A 17,198-nucleotide genomic window follows, 5' to 3' on the forward strand; every position below is an offset into this window, starting at 1 on the left:
CTTTGAGGTGCAGGCAGTCTTCCAGCCGGGAGTGGGGCTCCAGGACGTGAGGCTATTCTCAGGGTTCGGGACATGCCCCTCTTCACCCTGGTCCCAGCCCCCGCCCACTGGGGTCACCTGGGGGTAGGGGACGAATGTCTGCAGGGGTCCTTTTGTATGTGACTGTTTATTGGCAAGAGGCATTCTTATAAATTGTGGGCCGGAAGAGGCTATGTTTTTTTTAATTATTATTTTCCTTATTTTTAAAAGAAATGTGCTTTAAATCTTTGGGAAATATACTAGGTTAAGAGTATTTATGTAGTCTCCTTTCTGTTTATTTATTTACTTATTTTTTCATTACCAAAAATCACTCCACTTTTTAAAGAAATTTACCACGATTTGCTTCCTTTCCACATAAAAAGTGTTCCTTTTTTTCTCCTTTTTCTCCCGGATGCAAAATGCTAGGCCAGTTTCCGGCAGGACCAGGCTCTGTGTCCTGTCTCAGGATGGGGCCTCTGTACTGTGTGTCTTCCCATGGCCGTTTCTAGGTTGTCATTTTGCCATAAAATGCAGACCTGGGCTGAATAAATGAGCAGATAAACACACTGAGATGACGGAGAAATGTTTATTTTGCTCAGGCAAGCTTAGTAACTTTCAGCATGTCCATCATCCATCCCCAAAGCTGCTTGCATGTCCGCCGTCTTCAGGACACCGTCCAGGGAGCCGGCGTGGTCTTTGTTCTGTTTACGCATGCATCCTCTTTCCAAAGGAGAAGCTCAACCTGACAGCGGCCGTTTAAGCCGGACCGATTGAGCAGGGACCTTGAGGCTCTGGGCTCTTTCCAGCCCCCTCCCTGCCCGGCTTCCTGGTGCCCGTTGCCCAGTGTGGCGGCCCTGGCTTCCGCTTTGATGCTAGGAGCTGGGAGCTCCTGGAGCAGGATTCTTCTGGACCCAGGGTGGAGGGGCAGCAGCCTTCCCTCCACAGCTGCCCTGCTCTTTGGATTCTCAGGTGCACTTTGGTTTTGACGTGTTACTATCTCTGAAGTCAGGTGTGTCCCACAGCCAGCGGCATCCTGCAGTTGCCTCTGCTGGAACTGAAGTCAGGTTCTTACAGAGGGGTTGATGCCGGCCTGTGCCAGCCACCGAGAACACTTGTATTCTCTGCGTCTGGTTCACAGTCTTGGGGAGACTGCAACCCTCTCTCCACAAAATGACATGGTCAAGATGGGCCCCTTTCTCTGCTCCTCCTCCTGTGCAGTGGTGTCGTTTCTTCTTTTCTTTACTCTGCAGACCCAGCACCTCTCACATCCTGGGCCCTTTACCCCTAGGGGTACATAAAAGAAGGGTACTGTACTTACCACACACAACAGGGTTGGCAGGCTTTTTCTGCAAAAGCCCAGATAGTAAATACTTTCAGCTCTATCACAGTTATTTAACACCACAGTTGTAGCATGAAACACTGTAGATACTGTGTAAATGAACGGGCATGGCTGTGTTCCAATAAAACTTTATTCAGAAACGCAGGTGGCGGGCCAGATCCGGTCTGCAGTCTGTAGTTAGCTGTGCTCTCACTTAGCACCCCTGAGGTTTGATAAATGCCGTATTCCCTTAAACCTGCCATGCGCCCAGTCCTGCGTGGGGGACCCAGCATGGAACTAGTCAGCCACATGTCTTGCCCTCATGTACTTATACGTTAGTGTGAGAAACCACACACCAGGGAAGAAATAATAAAAGGATTACTTGTGGCACAAGGGCATCACTGGGTGAGGGGAGCCACTTGGACAGGGCGGCCAGGAGGGATGGTGGACTGACAGAGGCCTTGTCCCTTTGTCTGGCCCCACTGCAGAGGTGACACGTACATGGGGACTGAAACGAGACCTGGGCCACTGTCGGCAGCACTGTGACATCTCCCCACCCCTTGCCCCAGAGAGAGACATGAAGATTAGGCAAAAGGGGCTAAAGAAAGTGTGGCTGAAGCTCATGGCTGCACCACTGTGCTACCGGATATTTGGGGGCTAATCCTGTCATCTACGCTTCTTATTTTAAAGCTGTTGTTCTCATCTGTAAATTGGGGACAAAAACATGCATATTCCTCTCATTGCCCTGCCTCTCCTGCAGGGAGGTGGTGACGGTCCTTCACCAAGGCTCTGTGTGTCTCGGGACCAGTCCAGGAACAGAGTAGATGGAGCCCTCCAAATCCGGGGAGTTCCTGCAATCAGAGTGCATGGGTCTGGCCAGGTGTATCTTTAGAGGGACTGGGTATCTTACAGCTGCCTAAGGAGCTGGCGTCAAGGGTCACTCTGACCCATCTCAGCTTCCCAGCCTCCTGGGTCAGCAGCTTCCAACCCTTCCCACTCCCTCCGGCCCCTGCTCAGCCTGCATGTGGGGAATCTGAGCAGACGGCGGCTCTCCTGGCCTGCTCTGCACAGTCCTCTGGCCATAGCTCCAGGGCGGGGTTAGCCAAGAGGAGACGAGTTCCCTTTGAAATGAGCCCCACTTTGGATTGATCTTGTTGCCACAAGAAGCTGTTGGGTAACATGGTGTGACTAAGCACCCATGGTGTCCCCTTATGGCTCCGGCAGGCTTTCCAGTCTGCCTGAACTTGTGTCCACCTGCTCTGGCTGGCCTTTCACCCCCAAGGCCGGCTCTGCCACGCTGGACACTGCCCTTGGCCACCCATGGTGTGGGTGGGAGGTGCCCTGAGCTCCGTGGGGCTGGGCCAGGCTGGGGTTAAGGGTCAGTACCTGCAGACGGCCAGAATGCCCATTCCACCACCTTGAGCCCAGCTCCAGCCTGTGGTCCATGGGGCTTGCCACCCCCAAGGTTCACTCTTTTTGGCAGTCGGCTCCCAGAGTAGAAATCGGTGGAGCTGCTTGGCGCAAGTCCTGCAGGGTGTTTATTTTCCCCAGGCTCCTCCCCAGGACCATCTCTCGTTCCCCCGGTCTGGACCGACTCTGGTCGGAGCTGCGGGAGGCCTGTCGGGCACACCAGGGCAGCAAGGGGCCTGTGTGCCCCGCTAGCGGGAAGGACACCAGGTACACCTCAGCGCCGGCCTGCTTGTCCTCCGCCCACATCACCTCCTCGTGCATGATTTTTGCGTCGCTGTAGTCCTAAAGCTGGCGAGGGTCGTGGGCAACCAGAGGAGGTGCCCGCCCGGCACACGGTGGTGCTCAGCTGGGGCCCTCTCGGTCCTGCACTCAGGGACCTGGGTCCCAGGGATGAGCAAAGTGCCCTGGGGGTCAGAGCCACCTGAGGGCTCGTGGCCCATGCCACGCTTGGGGGCGGAGCATGGGATGGTGGTCGGCGGCCTTTTCCAGAATCCGGCCTGAGGCTCCTGGTTTTGCGATTCTTGCATTCATGTGTCCACACCTCCAAGTGCTCAAGGACACATTTCCTACCGGCTGGCCGGCTCTCCTTTCCTCTATAAGGGATGAATGAGCGAACCGAGTGCTCATCGCTCCCATTATTCTTGGGTTCTGTCTGCTCTCCGGGTGCCCCCATGATGTTGGGGGACACGGAGTGCGGTGGAGGCTGGCACGGGTCAGGAGAATGTGGTGGGAGGGCTGGAGGGCATTCAGGGGGCGGTGCCAGCTTTCAAAGCCCAACGGATTATTCTGTGTGCCTTCTTGGATGTTTCCTAGGGAAGCCCATGTCCTTATTTCCTATTTTTTCCTTAAATAGTTGGGAAACAGCAGAACCCTTTGTATTTTTAAATACTCATGTGCCAAGTGGTAACCAGGCCATTCATTTCTCAAGTGCTCCCCTGGAAAGGAGTCCATGGGTAGACAGTGGGAGGGTTTGGGTAAAATGGAATTACTGGACCTCTTCATCCTGGACCTTTGCTACTTGGGTCCGCAGCATTTCCTTCAGACTTAGCCACACACCCCAGCCCCCTTTCTGCTGCCACGTCCATAAACACACTAGACACACTTACATATTGGGGGAAACCAGATCTGCTAAGGCTCATTAAGCCAATCACTTTTATACGGGAAGAAGAATTGAAGCAGCAGCCCCGACTGGGCATGGGTCCGACCACGGTATAGTGTCTCTTTGGGGTGGGGGTGCCCAGCTCACTGGGGCCCCAGGTGGCTGCTGCTGGACGCTGAGCCTGAAGGCAGCCGTGGCCGCCATCACCGGTGGCTGGGGAGGTGCTGCCCCCTGGTGTCGGGCGGTGGAGTCGCCATTCTTTCTTTGGGCTCCTAACTGGCTTCTCTGTTTGCCTTTTCAGACCGTGAATCCATCTTCTTCAACAGCCACAACGTGTCCAAGCCGGAGTCATCATCGGTCCTGACTGAGGTATGCCTTTCCCACCATGGTGGCCTGGTGTAAGCCTGTTGTGGGGGTGCTGTTGGCTGTGGGACAGGGCTGAGCTCTCCAGCAGGGCAGGGTGGGAGGGACCTCGGCCCCGTCTCAGGGCCCTGGGAGGTCCCAAAGACCCCTCCTCGTTGCTTGCTTCGGGCTTTCGTGCTGATAACCGTCATGGCCACGCCCGCTCACCACTGAGTTACTCCAGATGCGAGGTTTTCTGATTTCTCCCAGCATGAGGAAATCCCCCAATCGGGAGGAATTGGGGGACCTGCTTTTTACTGACCTAAATAAAGGGGTGGGAGGCAGCGCCATCGTGTTTCCCATTTACCTGCCTTGTCCGTGTGAGTGCAGTGAGCATTCATTACGAGCCTGCGGTTACTTCTGTGGGTGCTGGGATGGCTCACGGGCCCGGGCTCAGGGTTGCTGTGTGTCAAGCTTCCTCCTGGCTGCCTTGCGGCGTCACAACCAGGCCCCAAACAGGCCACGCAGGGGCGGGGGGGCAACTCCACTTTCCCGAGGGGTAAGGCTATGCTCAGTGAGGCTGAGGAGCTGCGTCATGTTCACAGGGCTATTCACCCAGATCCATCTGATTCCAGAAATTTAGGATTTCTTATCTCTCTGTGGAGCAGTTAAAAATTGCCATGAGGTCACCCTCTGCCGTTCCACCAAGTCCAGAGAACTGGTGGCCTCTGTTGCCACTTCCCCTGAACTGGGAGCCCTCTGCTGGGTCTCCCACGCCTCCGAGTCCCAGATGTCCTAGTGTCCTGGGACTATGTGCCTGTGTCCCCCTCCCTGCCCTGCGCCGGTCTCACCAGCAAGACCCCAGCCTGGCCTCACTGCCTCTGTTTTACCTCAGGGGTTGCCTTATTATTACTTCTGCCCCTGCCCCAGGCCACCTACCCATTTCCTAGTTGTTTCTGGTTCCTTCGAGGAGCAAGCTGTGTGCTGAGCGTTTGCCGGAGCACAGGCACGAGCAGGGACCTGGAGAGAACACCAGTGCCCTCGAGATGCTGGTAGACGTGTCCCAGGCACAAGTTTCACAGTCGGGGAAGTGTGGGGAACAGCCAGGTTTCACAGGCACTTCTCGGCGCCTGGCTGTGCTCATTATAAGATGTAAGTAGGTGTCCTGTGTAAGAAGAGGTTTTCCGGTCTTTCAAGCTTGAGACACTTCAGGTGAGCCCAGTGCCGCAGGACTCTGCCTCTCGGAGACAGCAGAGGGCACTCGGCGTTCCCCAGACTTCCTAAGGTGCTGTCCCTGCCAATCCCTCGCACAGAGTGTGGGACTAGAGGCCACGGGGGCTGTTACCTGATGCCAGAGGGTCTCTGTGAGGGCTGTGAGCACAATGACCCACCCAAAAGTGACCTTGGATAATCACCTGTCCACCACGTGGCCTGTTTCTTTATCTGTGAAATGGGAAAGAGTCAGCCTGGGGGTACTTCCGGGGCCTTCTCTCCACCTCTAAGGTGTGCCATCATTGCCCCCTTCCCAGCCCCCCCTCCCCCCCCCCCGACCTCATCACTGCTGTTCAGGAATCTCGCAGGACAAGATGTAAAAATAGAAGAGAAGTGGCAGTCAGCTGTGCCCTCTCCATTTAGGACGTGCTGCACACCTACAGGCCAGCCTGGCACAGGCAGCTCCATTCCAGCCCCTTATAATCCTCCCACCCACTGGGGGTCCCTCCAGTCCCCATCTCTGTCTCCTGCGGGGAGCCCTGCCCTGGCCTGAAACCCCCCTCCCTCCCCGGCCAGGTGGCCTGAGGGTGGACCCAGCTCCCACACCAGCTTGCAGGCCCCAAACACTGTATAGCGTATTAATCAGTGAGTGGGCACTGTCAAGACTGACTGGGGTCAGACCCAAGCTCTCCAGTGTCCCCTGTATGTGTCCTTGGCAGTCCATTTGCCTCTCCGAGCCTTGGCGTCTCCATCCTGCCCCACAGTGGGGTTGTGGGGTTCAGGGAGTTGCTAGGACAGTGCCAGGTGTGCAGTGTCAGCTGTGACAGGCGAGCCACACGAACACCGCTCACCCCTCCTTTCTGTTTAGGCCCATGGGCAGGGTTTCCATGCCTTTATGTTGTCCTAGGATGGCTATTTGGTTTCAGATAATCTAAGGGCTTCAGAAGGATTTCTGAGATTCCTTAGCTGAGCTGAGAAGGTGCTTTTGTAAACAGCATATCATAAGACTTTGTATGAAGCAGCTCCCCTCACGGCTGGGCGTGCTCTGTGAGCCGCAAACCTTAGCTTCCTGGACCCTCAGTGTAGGCCCGTGTTACCCCATTTACCAGGTGAGAAAACAAGACCCAGAAGGGTGCCTTACAGCTCAGAGCCGAGGCATCCACCCAGGTCTCTGAGTTGGGGAGGAACCTGGGCCAAGGACCAGTGGCCAAGCTGTCGTTGTGGGCCGAGCCTCTGACCCCTCACTGGTGAGAGTGACTAAAGAGATAGTGCTAAGTGATGAATGCCTGTCACAGCCAGGCTGGCACTGCCCCTTAGAAAGTATTTCTCCCATAAAGTGCCAAGGCAGCATGGTCTAAGTATGAGGGTCCCTGCCTGGCGCCAGTGGGGGTCGCATGGAGCACGGATGCTGCCCATGTGGGAGGTCCCTGCTCTGTATGTGTCCAGAACTTCCCCATGGGCCGTTGCAGCTTCCTGTGCTGGGATAAAGGTCATTTGTCCTTGATGCCCAAGGCTCTGTCCCCGGCCCTTCTGACCCAGCCTCACTTTAAAAAATAAAATTGAGGTGAAATTCGTATAACATCCTATTAGCTATTTTTAAGTGAACAGTTCACGGTATTAAGGATGTTTGCCATGTTGCACAGTCACCATCTCTGTCTAGTTCCAAAACATTTTCATCACCCCAAAAGGAGACCCCATCCGTATTTAGTAGTCACTCCCCATTCCTCCCAGCCCCAGGCTGTTTTTTGTCTCTGGCTTTACTTCTTCTGGACCTTTCATGTGTGTGATCTATTGTGTCTGGGTTTTTCACTTGGCCTAATGTTTTTAAAGTTCACCCACATTGTAGCATTGTATGGCTGAATAATACCGTTTATAGTATCTGTACATCTGTTGACGGACATTTGGGTGTGTCTACCTTTTCGCTCCTGTGAATAATGTTGCTGTGAACATCCGTGTGTAAGAACTGAACTTATTTTCGGTTCTTTTGGGTACATACCTAGGAGTGGAATTGCTGGCTTATATGATAATTCTGTACTTAACTTTTTGACCTGGCTTTACTTTTATTTCTGCTAGATCAGCCATTCTTCTTCCCCTTTGGCTCCTGAGCCCATACTTTCAGGACTCTTAGCCTTTATGGAGCCCCTCCTGTGAGCCCTATTCTGGTTGACACCAGTGATAGGTGCCATCTTTGTCCTGGAATGCAGGTGGAGACCCTCCTCCCAGCCAGCCATGTGCTGTCCCCACCACACCAATGTCCTCATGGTTCCTCCCTGCAGTCTGGGATGGAAGCCTCATTGGTCCCATTTTGCAGATGAGCAAACTGAGGCATAGAGAGGCCAAGTACTTTTCCCTAAGACCACAGAGCTAGGAAGTCACTGTCAGGATTCTAATCCAGGTACCTCTGACTCTGAATCCTTCCCAGTACAACCTTCCACCTCCTTGGAGGCCCTGGCCAGGGACCAAACTTGAGCCCATGAGGACTTGTGTGCCTGTCCCAGGCCCGCTGTGACTGGAGCAGAAAATGAACAGTGTGTGGGGGGAGTTCGGGGACAGCCCACTAGACCCATGGAGGCTTCACTGAAAGCTGAACTCGGACCCAGGAGTCTGGTGGGAGCACAGTAGCCTCTTTCGGGAAGCCCATTCATGTGGATGTGAGTTCGTGTGGAAACAGCATAGTTAGCCACTTGTTGGGACAGGGAGATTGAGCCCCACGACCCCCAGTACTGGGTGATACATGATGACTGGTCCATGGACCCCTCCACTTCACGGTCTTGAGGCTCTTCCCCCACCCCTCAGCTCTGCCCTGACTGTCCCAGCTCACAGCTCTCTGGCAGGTTCTTTGCCTCCGCTGTGCCCTCACCTGGTGCCCAGATCCTTCCTTCCTTTAAGGTCTGGCTCATGTTCTCTGCCCCATAAAGTCTTCCTGGGTTCACAGCAGACTCCATCTCCTTCCTCCCTGCTAAGACGGTTGGGTTTTAGAGGCTAACGAACCTGGGGACAAATCCAGCCCCGAACTTTTGTGCTGTGCAGCCCTGGACCAGCTCCTGACCCTCTCTGAGGTTCAGCTGCCCTGTGTGAAATGCTGGTAATGACACCTGTCTCCCAGGTTGTTACGAACAGTAGGGGAGGTGATGGGCGCTATGCAGCTGGGACCTGGCCCGTCGCAGGACTTGAGCGATGGCCATTCCCAGTGCTGACCACAGTGGGTCTACGCTGCCTCCTTGCTGGAGGCTAAGGCCCGGTTTGGGCCCCTCACTGGGGGTCTCTGTGTGCTGTGGCATCGACCTCCCTGCCCATGGCCTGACGCCCGTGTGTGTCATGTGTCGGCAGCTGGACAAGATCGAGGGTGTGTTTGAGCGGCCGAGTGACGAGGTCATCCGGGAACTCTCCCGGGCCTTACGGCAGGCGCTGGGCGTGTCACTTTTTGGGATTGATATCATCATCAACAACCAGACGGGACAGCATGCTGTCATCGACATCAATGCCTTCCCAGGTGAGCGACGGGGACCGGTGTCCCTGGGCAGGCAAGGGGGCAGGCTCCACCCCTGGCTATCGGTGAGGCCCCCACAAGCCTGCTGATCGGGTTACGGGGTGTGGGGAGGAGTGACGGAGGTCTGTACTTCCAGCCTGGGAGCACGCATAGTGGTCCTGCACCTTCCTCGCCTGACCCTGCACCATCAGCGTTGGCCGTTATTGGCCAAATCTCAGCCGACCCTTGGGCCTTTGTAGATTTAAAGAGCTGAAAGGACACTGGAGGGAATGCAGCCCCCACAGGTTTACGTGTAGGTACTGAGACTGTCAGAGAGGGAGGAATTGTCCGAGGTCACACTGCAGGTTGGTGGCAGGGCCGTGCCTCTTGCCCTCCCCGAGCCACAGTGCTTCTCACTCTCTGCTGTCTGCTGGGGCCCTGAGGTGGGGGAAGCACGTGCTGGGCCCTTGTGGCCTGCTGGCACAGCCTGGCTCTGCCGAGTGCGCCCCCCATGTCACCTCGTCGAGGGGCTCTGGGAGACACCGGCACCTGGGACTGCTCAGGGGGTGTTTGCAGGGTGCTTGATGCATGTGTCGTGTGTCCAGTCCCACGCGCAACCCCTCCTCAGACAGCATGCGAGTCAGAGCCGCCAGCATAACAATTCATAGCCAAGGAGGCTGAGCCCAGTGGACGCTGAGGGAAGGCACGAGAGGAGTGTGTGCCCTAGGCCCCAGAGGAGGTGGTGTCCAGGAGACAGCTGCCATGGGCAGGGCGACACCTCTCCCTGGTCTCTTCCTGCGTGGTTTGTGAACCTGAGTCTAGAGCACTCCTGGGGCCCAACCTGGGCCCCAAGCCCCCTGCACCTGTGGGTTCAAATCCTGGCTCTGCCTTCATGGTCTGTGGTGAGACAACCCACCTAATGGGGCAGTCTCAGTATTCACTTCTGCTCAATGGGAACGGTCAGCGTTCCCTACCTCTCAGAGACAGAGGAGATAGCGTTTTCAAAGCCTAGCCCTGAGCGGTGCCCCACGCGGCTAGTTCACCTCTCAGACACTCTTCTGGCCGACGTAGAACTCTGGGCACCGAGTGGCCTACACAGCTTTCGGCCAGGTCTGGCGGACCTGAGGGGCCTTCCCCGGCCTCCTGTCCACCCTCAGGCCTACGCACCTCACCAGGAAGCGCGCGCGTGCACACACACACACACACACACACCCAGGCCTACGCACCTCACACACACACACACACACACACACACGCACACACACGCACACACACGCCGCCCTTGTCTCGGCACCGCGCAGCGGTTGCTGAGGGAACGACTTACGTTCCCTGGTGTTGGCCTGACGCAGATTCGAGGTCTCCTCCCCTGCTTGTCTCTCTGCCCTGGAAACCCAGCAACACCTTCTGGGGGTCCCCAAGGGGCCCAGATCCTTCCTGCCCCGTCCCCCAGTCCCAGGGCTGAGAGAAGCCGAGTCCGAGGATGGGGTGTCCAGCACCACATGGGTATTGAAGGGACAGGCAGGGCCAGAGGGCCTGGTTAAAACCAGGCTCTGCCACATAGGAACTCTGTGTCCTCATCTGTAAAATGGGGATAGAGAGTTGTGAAGATTAAGTGAAGGGGTGTTGTACTCCTGGAAGCACTGTGTGTGCCAGCTAATCCCACCAGTTTTATTTTTACTGCGGGGACCTCTGCTTCCCCTCTCAGTCTCGGGCTCCCTCAAAACCAAAGCAGCTGTTTGCTGAACAAATAAGAGTCTGAATAAATGAGGCAGCCCCACCCACCCGGCGCTGGGCAGGCTGCTCTGTAGAAGGTAACACACCCTGCTCTTCCTGAACCTTCGTTCACCCAGCGTGTGCCGACCGCTGCAAAGACCGTCCTGAGGACACAGGATTTCAGTCACTTCAGCACCAGGCCCGTGGTGGTGGGGTCACGGTGCCCCGATCCCCTCCTGAAGGGGGCACACTGGTCCTTTTCAAGGACATGCTTTCTGTCCTGACCCTTGTTCTTGCAGCTGTGTGCCTGGTTCTCATTCCTCCACCCGCTGTCGCGTTTCTTTCCAAGCAGTTTTTGGGAGTCAGCAAAACCCTCGCCCTAGATCCTTGCCCTGCTTGGTGGGCGGCTCCCAGGGAATCATTTGCTGACAGCTGCTGTCACATCTATGGTGGGAAATGCAGGCCCCGGGCAGGCACCAGCAGTTTCTGTTCAGGAGAACGAGGCCCCACTTGTTAGGGGCAGCGGGTGTCAGTGTGTGATGGCCTTGTTGGGGGTGCCCCGTCTCTGCCCCTTGGCTCTGGTGCTCAGAGCATGTGGCACAAGCAATACCCTGCCGGTATTTGGGGGAGGTGAGAAGGACGCCCATTCTGGGAGCAGCTGCTGTTGAGGCATCACCCACTGGGGTTCCAGCCCCCCTCGGTCGTGCCCACGGGAGCGTCCCCGGGAGTTCTCAGCTGATACATGAGGAAGCCGAGGCCGGGCCTCATGGCAGCGAGGTGTGTTTGTTGTTCAGAACGTGAGGAGTGGGCCTTTGGTACTGCCACCTCCAGCCATGGCTCGTCACCCACTCGATGGTGTCGTACCACGTTGGGCGGGTGATTAAATGAGTCCCCAAGGTTGTGCCCAAAGGGACATGGGTGCAGGGTGTTTTCTCATCAGCTCAAGTTCTACAGCTTCTCACACCTGGAGGCAGCGAATTCAAGGACCATCCCTGTGTGACCACATGCATACTGCTTTGAGTCCAGGCTGTGTGACTTCCTTCAGCCCTCATTATCGACTAAGCCTTGGTTTTCTCTGTCAGTAGGATCATGAAAGCATCCACATTGGGACCCGTGGGCCCCTTAGTGCCCCTGTGCCCTTGTCTGTCCCCGTTCCCATGGCCTGTCTCCACCACTGCCCGGCTAAGTGCCCTGCACTGTCTGTCCGTCCTACCCCCAGGCTATGAGGGCGTGAACGAGTTCTTCACAGACCTCCTGAACCACATCGCCACCGTCCTGCAGGGCCAGAGCGCAGCCACAGCAGCCGTGGGGGACGTGGCCCCCCTGAGGCACAGCAGGCTCCTGGCGGAGCAGGCGGACAGCCTGGCGGGCGAGCGGACATGCAGCGCCAGCCCTGGCTGCTGCAGCAGCATGATGGGCCAAGACCCACCTTGGACGGCGGAGTCCGACGGGGCCGGCGTGGGTGCGAGCAGCACCGCCAAGCTGCCCCACCAGAGACTCGGCTGCACCACTGCCGTGTCACCCAGCTTCCAGCAGCATTGTGTGGCCTCGCTGGCCACCAAGGCCTCCTCCCAATAGCCACGGAGCCCAGGACCCAGAGGGCGGCGTGGGCCACGGAGCACGCCCACTGGGCAAGCAGCTCCCAGTGGTGACAACCTACTAAGAATTCCCAACGGTCTGATCGTTTTTTGTTTTTTTTTTAATTTTTAACCTGATTTTCTGATGTCATGATCTAAATGAGGGATGGGGGGGAAGATGGAAAAGAACCCCAGTGGTCCAGCCTCACGGCAAAAGGACATCCTGCCTAATTCCTGCTGTGCAGATCTCTTCACTGAGTTTACACACGCCGTGTTTTCAACACTAGGTCTGAATGTGAGGAGGGGTGTATGTGTGCGTGTGTGTGGTTGCTGTGCGTGAGCGAGTGTGTGTGCACATCCATGTCTGTTGGTCTCGATGGCTGCTGTGGACCAGGCCTTGGGGACCCTGGAGGGGGCCACCCTGGTTAGGCTGTTGACGCTGAACAGAGCAAGTGGACGGTTCCCCTTCTCTCTCTTCTCTCCAAGCCCCCCACCCCCAGGCCGGCCCCCTAGCCATTTCCCCTTCTGCTGGCCGCCTCCATCGCTTTGTGAGGAGTGGAGCCTGAGACCCCACCAGGTGTGCAGCTGCCCATCCTGAAAGCGTGAGCCAAGGAGGCGAGAGGCCGCAGCTACCATTGTCTTGGGTTCTACGCCAGGGGCCGGCTGTGGTCCTCCTGCCCAGCCCAAAGGGAAGGAGAAAGAAGCTTCTCGGGGAGGCCAAGGCCCCTGGCTGGCCCCCTGTCCACATCCAGCGCCCTGGGGTCCACCCAGCCCCTCACGATGTGCCCCATGCAGCCCTGAAGAGGGCATCCTTCCCTGACCAAGCGCTGCTGCTCCCGGGACTCGGGAGGAGGCTGCCGGGTTTGGGGTCCCCGGGCTGATCCCACCTGTGCCAAGGATTTGTGCCGTGACTTTGGGCAAATCATTCCGAGAGTCGCCGGACCTCCGTGTCCTCGTCTCTGATGGGCAGTTGAGACCAGAGAACTCCGAAGGGCGGACGTGACGCCCCAGCCCCTGCCATGCAGCCTGCTTCTCGCACATCACCCGGATGAGCCACCCCCTGGCGTCGAGGCAATGCGGGGCCCTCTTCCCAGGCAGAAGGAGGCTTCCCAGACGCTTCACTCATGTTCACACCTGCCTGGCCCACCCTTAGCCAGTAGTCCGATCCATAGTCACTGCGAGGGAGGAGCAGCGTCCCCCCCGGGGGTGAGAAAACACAATAGCCCCTCCCCAATTAGAGTCACTCCAGCCCCTGGTGGCAGCAGACAGACCACCAGCTGAGGTCCAGGCAGGCTGACAGCCCCTCCGAGAAGGAGGCCAGTGAAGGGCTTTGTCTGCCCTGGGACAATGTGAACACTGGGCGAGATGCATCGGACCCCGAGCATGACCTGTGTCTTAAGATTTCAGTTCACTTTGAGAACGGAAAAGGCCTCTGGGCTGACCTGAGTGAGTGATCAGGGAGGAGGCCGGCTGAGCTGGGCACTTGGAGGTACCTTCAGGCCTGGCTCAGCAGGGTTGGGGTGTTGTCTGGCTTTGGGCCTGGGGTGAGGGGTGGATGCCATCAGAACTGCCCAGCTGCCCTGGATACTGAAGGCCCACCGACTAACCGCGTTTACACGACTTGAGTGTTGAATCCCGATTATAATGTCTGTACTGTCACCTTTCCTTGTCTAACCCTGAGCCCTGGGGAAGCCGGAAAGTGTGGCCGGCCTCTTGCACTGCTTTGTCTCCAAAATAAACTACTGAAATCAAACTGCATTTCACACGTGTTTACACAGCGTTGCTAAAAATTTGTCATTCTCCCAGTCTTTTAATAAAATGGCTTTACCTTTCTGAATAAAATTCCAATCCCGATTTGCCTCCGTGAACAGGTAGGGAGTGCGGTGTGACCCCTGATGCCTTGCTGGGCTCCTGACCAAGTCGTGTTCCTGTATGATTTACGTCACCCCTCAGAGTTGCACATGTTAGCATCCAGGCCCAGATATCAGGTAACTGTTTTCCGGTGATGTGGCATTTTCCACTGGCCTCGATGCGGGTGGCGAGCACAATAGTTGCTTTTCCAGGAGTGGAAACGGGGAAGTTGAGCGTCAGAAAGGCCGGGAGCTGTCAGGTGGAGGGAAGGGGCCTAGCCCACACTCCAGGGCGTGTGCAGGCGGCTCCTTCTCCCCTGGACTGATGGTCACATGCAGTAGACAATGGCCATCTCTTGATGGGGTTTAGGGAGCAGTGTCGGAGCACACTCGAGGAGATGGCCTGTGCAGGAATGAGACACCAGTGAGCACCATCCCCCCGTCACCTGGGCCACACTGACCTATTTGGGTCCATAGGGTTGATTTCCCTGTAGGCCCATTGTCACTGGCCTTGGGCAAAGACCCATTTAAACACACTTAGCCTTTGAAGCCTTTTCTTCCCCAGGGCAGGTGGTGCTGCCTCTGGCACAGAGTCTCTGGAATCTTCGTGGGCCTGTGGGAAGGGTCTGCGTCCACGGGAAATGGTGTGCAGGTGTGGTGCCCAGAGCCAGCCCTGCCGGCATTCTGCAGGGAGTTGGACTCTTGTTCCCAAGCCCCGCCTTTACCAGTTGCTTTTTCCAGGAGTGGAAAAGGAGGGGGAAGTTGAGCTTCACAAAGGCCGGGAGCTGTCAGGTGGTGGGAAGGGCCCATCCGCACTCCAGGGCATGTTGGGGTCTGTGACCCTGCAGCACCTGTCTTGGTGGTGCCAGGTGGCAGCGCCACATTTTGGCCTTGTGTAGGTTCAGAGGGTCATGTGTGAGGTCTGTGCCCTGGGCAGCTGGGCAGAGGCTCTGGGCCCAGTTCTACGTGCAGGGGCTTTGATCACGTAACGATGTGGTTCCACAGACAGCGAGCCCCAGCTGTGTGCAGGCTGGATGTCTGTCCTCCCCAGGAGCTCTCACGGCAGTCTCCGGAAGGTGGGCCTTGCCATCGCCATCATGCAGGAGTCTGGGTTTGCAGGGCGTGGTGGGTCAGGCTGGGCCTGAAGCACCCAATGTCACCTGCAGAAGGCAGCTCCCACTGACTTCCCGAGGAATCGGCGGGGCATCCTTTAAGTGGCTCTGCCTGTATCTTTAATCTTATCAATGGAGAAAACCTTGGAAAAGCTTTCTTCTACCCAGAGGGCTGCCAGGTGGGCTTTATGGAAGGTTGAAGGACCTTGCCCCTAGGAACTGATCCGTAACCTGGCAAGATCCCTGACAGCCCCGCTCCCTTCCTGAGTCGTGGCTCAAGGGCCTGAGCTGCAGACACCGTGAGCTAGGTGCTGCCTGTTGTGCAGGAGCATGGCCCCCCCACCGTGGCTCACCACGAGGCAAAAAAGCACACATCCTTGACAAGGGTCTGGGCTTCAATCTCTTCGTCAGCCTGCCCATGCCCTGAAGCCGCACACATCACCCTGCTCGCATCTGAGTCTGAGATGAGGTGACCTCCAGACAACACAGTTAAGGGGGAGCTGACTCTTTTCACAGACGGGCCTGAGCCCCACCCAGACCACCAGGGGCCTTTTCCAAGACTGGTTGCATTTCCCGCTTTACTTCTGGAGTTGTCCATGACCTGGCAGCTTGGAGGGACGGTCCCTTTGCCGGGGCTGTGCGGGCAGGGATCAGACCGCTCTGAAACTTGCTCTCCCAAAATGCTTCTTACATAGTGGATTCACCACCATGTTGGCAGTTCCAGTTTTAGTGCCGACACCAGTGCTTTGTGACAAGTACTATTTGCTTCAGTCCTGTTCATGAGCAGTTTACCAGAACCCCAAGCTGGCTTGTACTTAATCTGTGTACACACACATACATACTGTTTATATGAATACACACACACACACACACACATGCAAACACGCTGTATATAAAAGTGTGGCTTCTGCAGAACCCAAGAAGCTTTGTCCACTGGCTCTTGAATTGATTGCGTGTTTGCTCCATGGGGTTATGACAGCACAGGTGGCCTGTGTTTGGGATGGGTTATTTCAGGGACAAGATGCCCCAAGTTCTATTTGCTAACTAGTGTTGGTAGCGGATATTTGACACCTCACCAACTAGTGGAACACAGCGTTGTGTTTGCTTTTATAACTGGCGGGGATGGAGTGCAAACCTGTCTCTGAAATGTGAAAGAAGAAACACCTAATCGCACCAGCTCCTTGGAGGGTGTCCCTCTGTGCGTTGGGGGTCGGGCATCAGCAGCAGTGGGCAGTGCCCTCGCCCCTTACATGAGAGGCCCAGGCTTACCAAGACCCCTCAAACAACTCATGTCATCAGAATGGTTTTCGGATCCAGGCTGTCTGAGCCCCTCCAATCCTCATTGTGATCTGGTGAGGAGGTAGTAAGTATCCTCCCCATTTTACAGGTGAGGAAACAGGCTCTGAGAAAGCCAGGAACGCTTGCCCAAGCTCCACATAGGCTGGGGGTTCCAACTCCAATCTTACGTCAAAACCCACATTTCTGGGCAGTGGGCTTCTTGAAGTCGGGGTCTGTCCGAGGCATCTCTGCGTGCCCAGGCCCGCTGGGTCCAAAGCAGCCTCAATGACCGGCCCTGGCATTCAGCTGGTCCACACCGGTCCAGTGCACCAGCCCAGTCCATTCTGACTGTGTGATCCTGCAGGTCCCATGGTTAAATGTTTTGGGTATCATCCCTCCCTATGACTGACGAGTCATTTCAGCTTGTGAGCCTCAGTTTCCCCAAAGCTGAGACTGAGACCTGCCGTGCTCTAGTGAACCATTACGTGAGCAAGAACTTCAGCTGCCCCAGAGTCCTGTGCACGTACCAGGTCGGGGGTGGCAGCTGTGTGCCAAGGGGCGCTGTGGCCTTGGGGGCAGGTATCCCAGGGCTATCAGGGCCCCTCCCCCAGCACCACAGGGCAGAGGCCTTTCCCAAACGGGCCCCCTCCTTGCATGGCCCAGCTCAGCTGTGCTGGGATCTGGGGAAGACTGGGAACCTGGGAGCTCTTTGCATGTTTAACTCCCACACACTTTGAGGC

The 17,198-nt window shown here is 56.6% G+C and overlaps 1 protein-coding gene across 3 annotated transcripts in view; it reads left to right on the top strand.

Annotated features, from left to right (window-relative positions):
* ITPK1 (inositol-tetrakisphosphate 1-kinase) overlaps positions 1–13,971 on the top strand; it is a 151,240-nt gene extending 137,269 nt beyond the window's left edge. For all 3 annotated transcript variants that reach the window (XM_033108368.1, XM_033108369.1, XM_033108367.1), the window contains 3 exons: positions 4,207–4,274; positions 8,790–8,952; positions 11,861–13,971. In XM_033108368.1, the coding sequence (XP_032964259.1) occupies positions 4,207–4,274; positions 8,790–8,952; positions 11,861–12,219 (590 nt within the window). In that variant the 3' untranslated portion in view covers positions 12,220–13,971. The remainder of the gene's footprint in view (positions 1–4,206; positions 4,275–8,789; positions 8,953–11,860) is intronic.
* Positions 13,972–17,198: the final 3,227 nt, after the last annotated feature.

The sequence above is a fragment of the Rhinolophus ferrumequinum genome, chromosome 6, assembly GCF_004115265.2.
Source record: "Rhinolophus ferrumequinum isolate MPI-CBG mRhiFer1 chromosome 6, mRhiFer1_v1.p, whole genome shotgun sequence".
Classification (NCBI taxonomy): Eukaryota; Metazoa; Chordata; class Mammalia; order Chiroptera; family Rhinolophidae; genus Rhinolophus; species Rhinolophus ferrumequinum.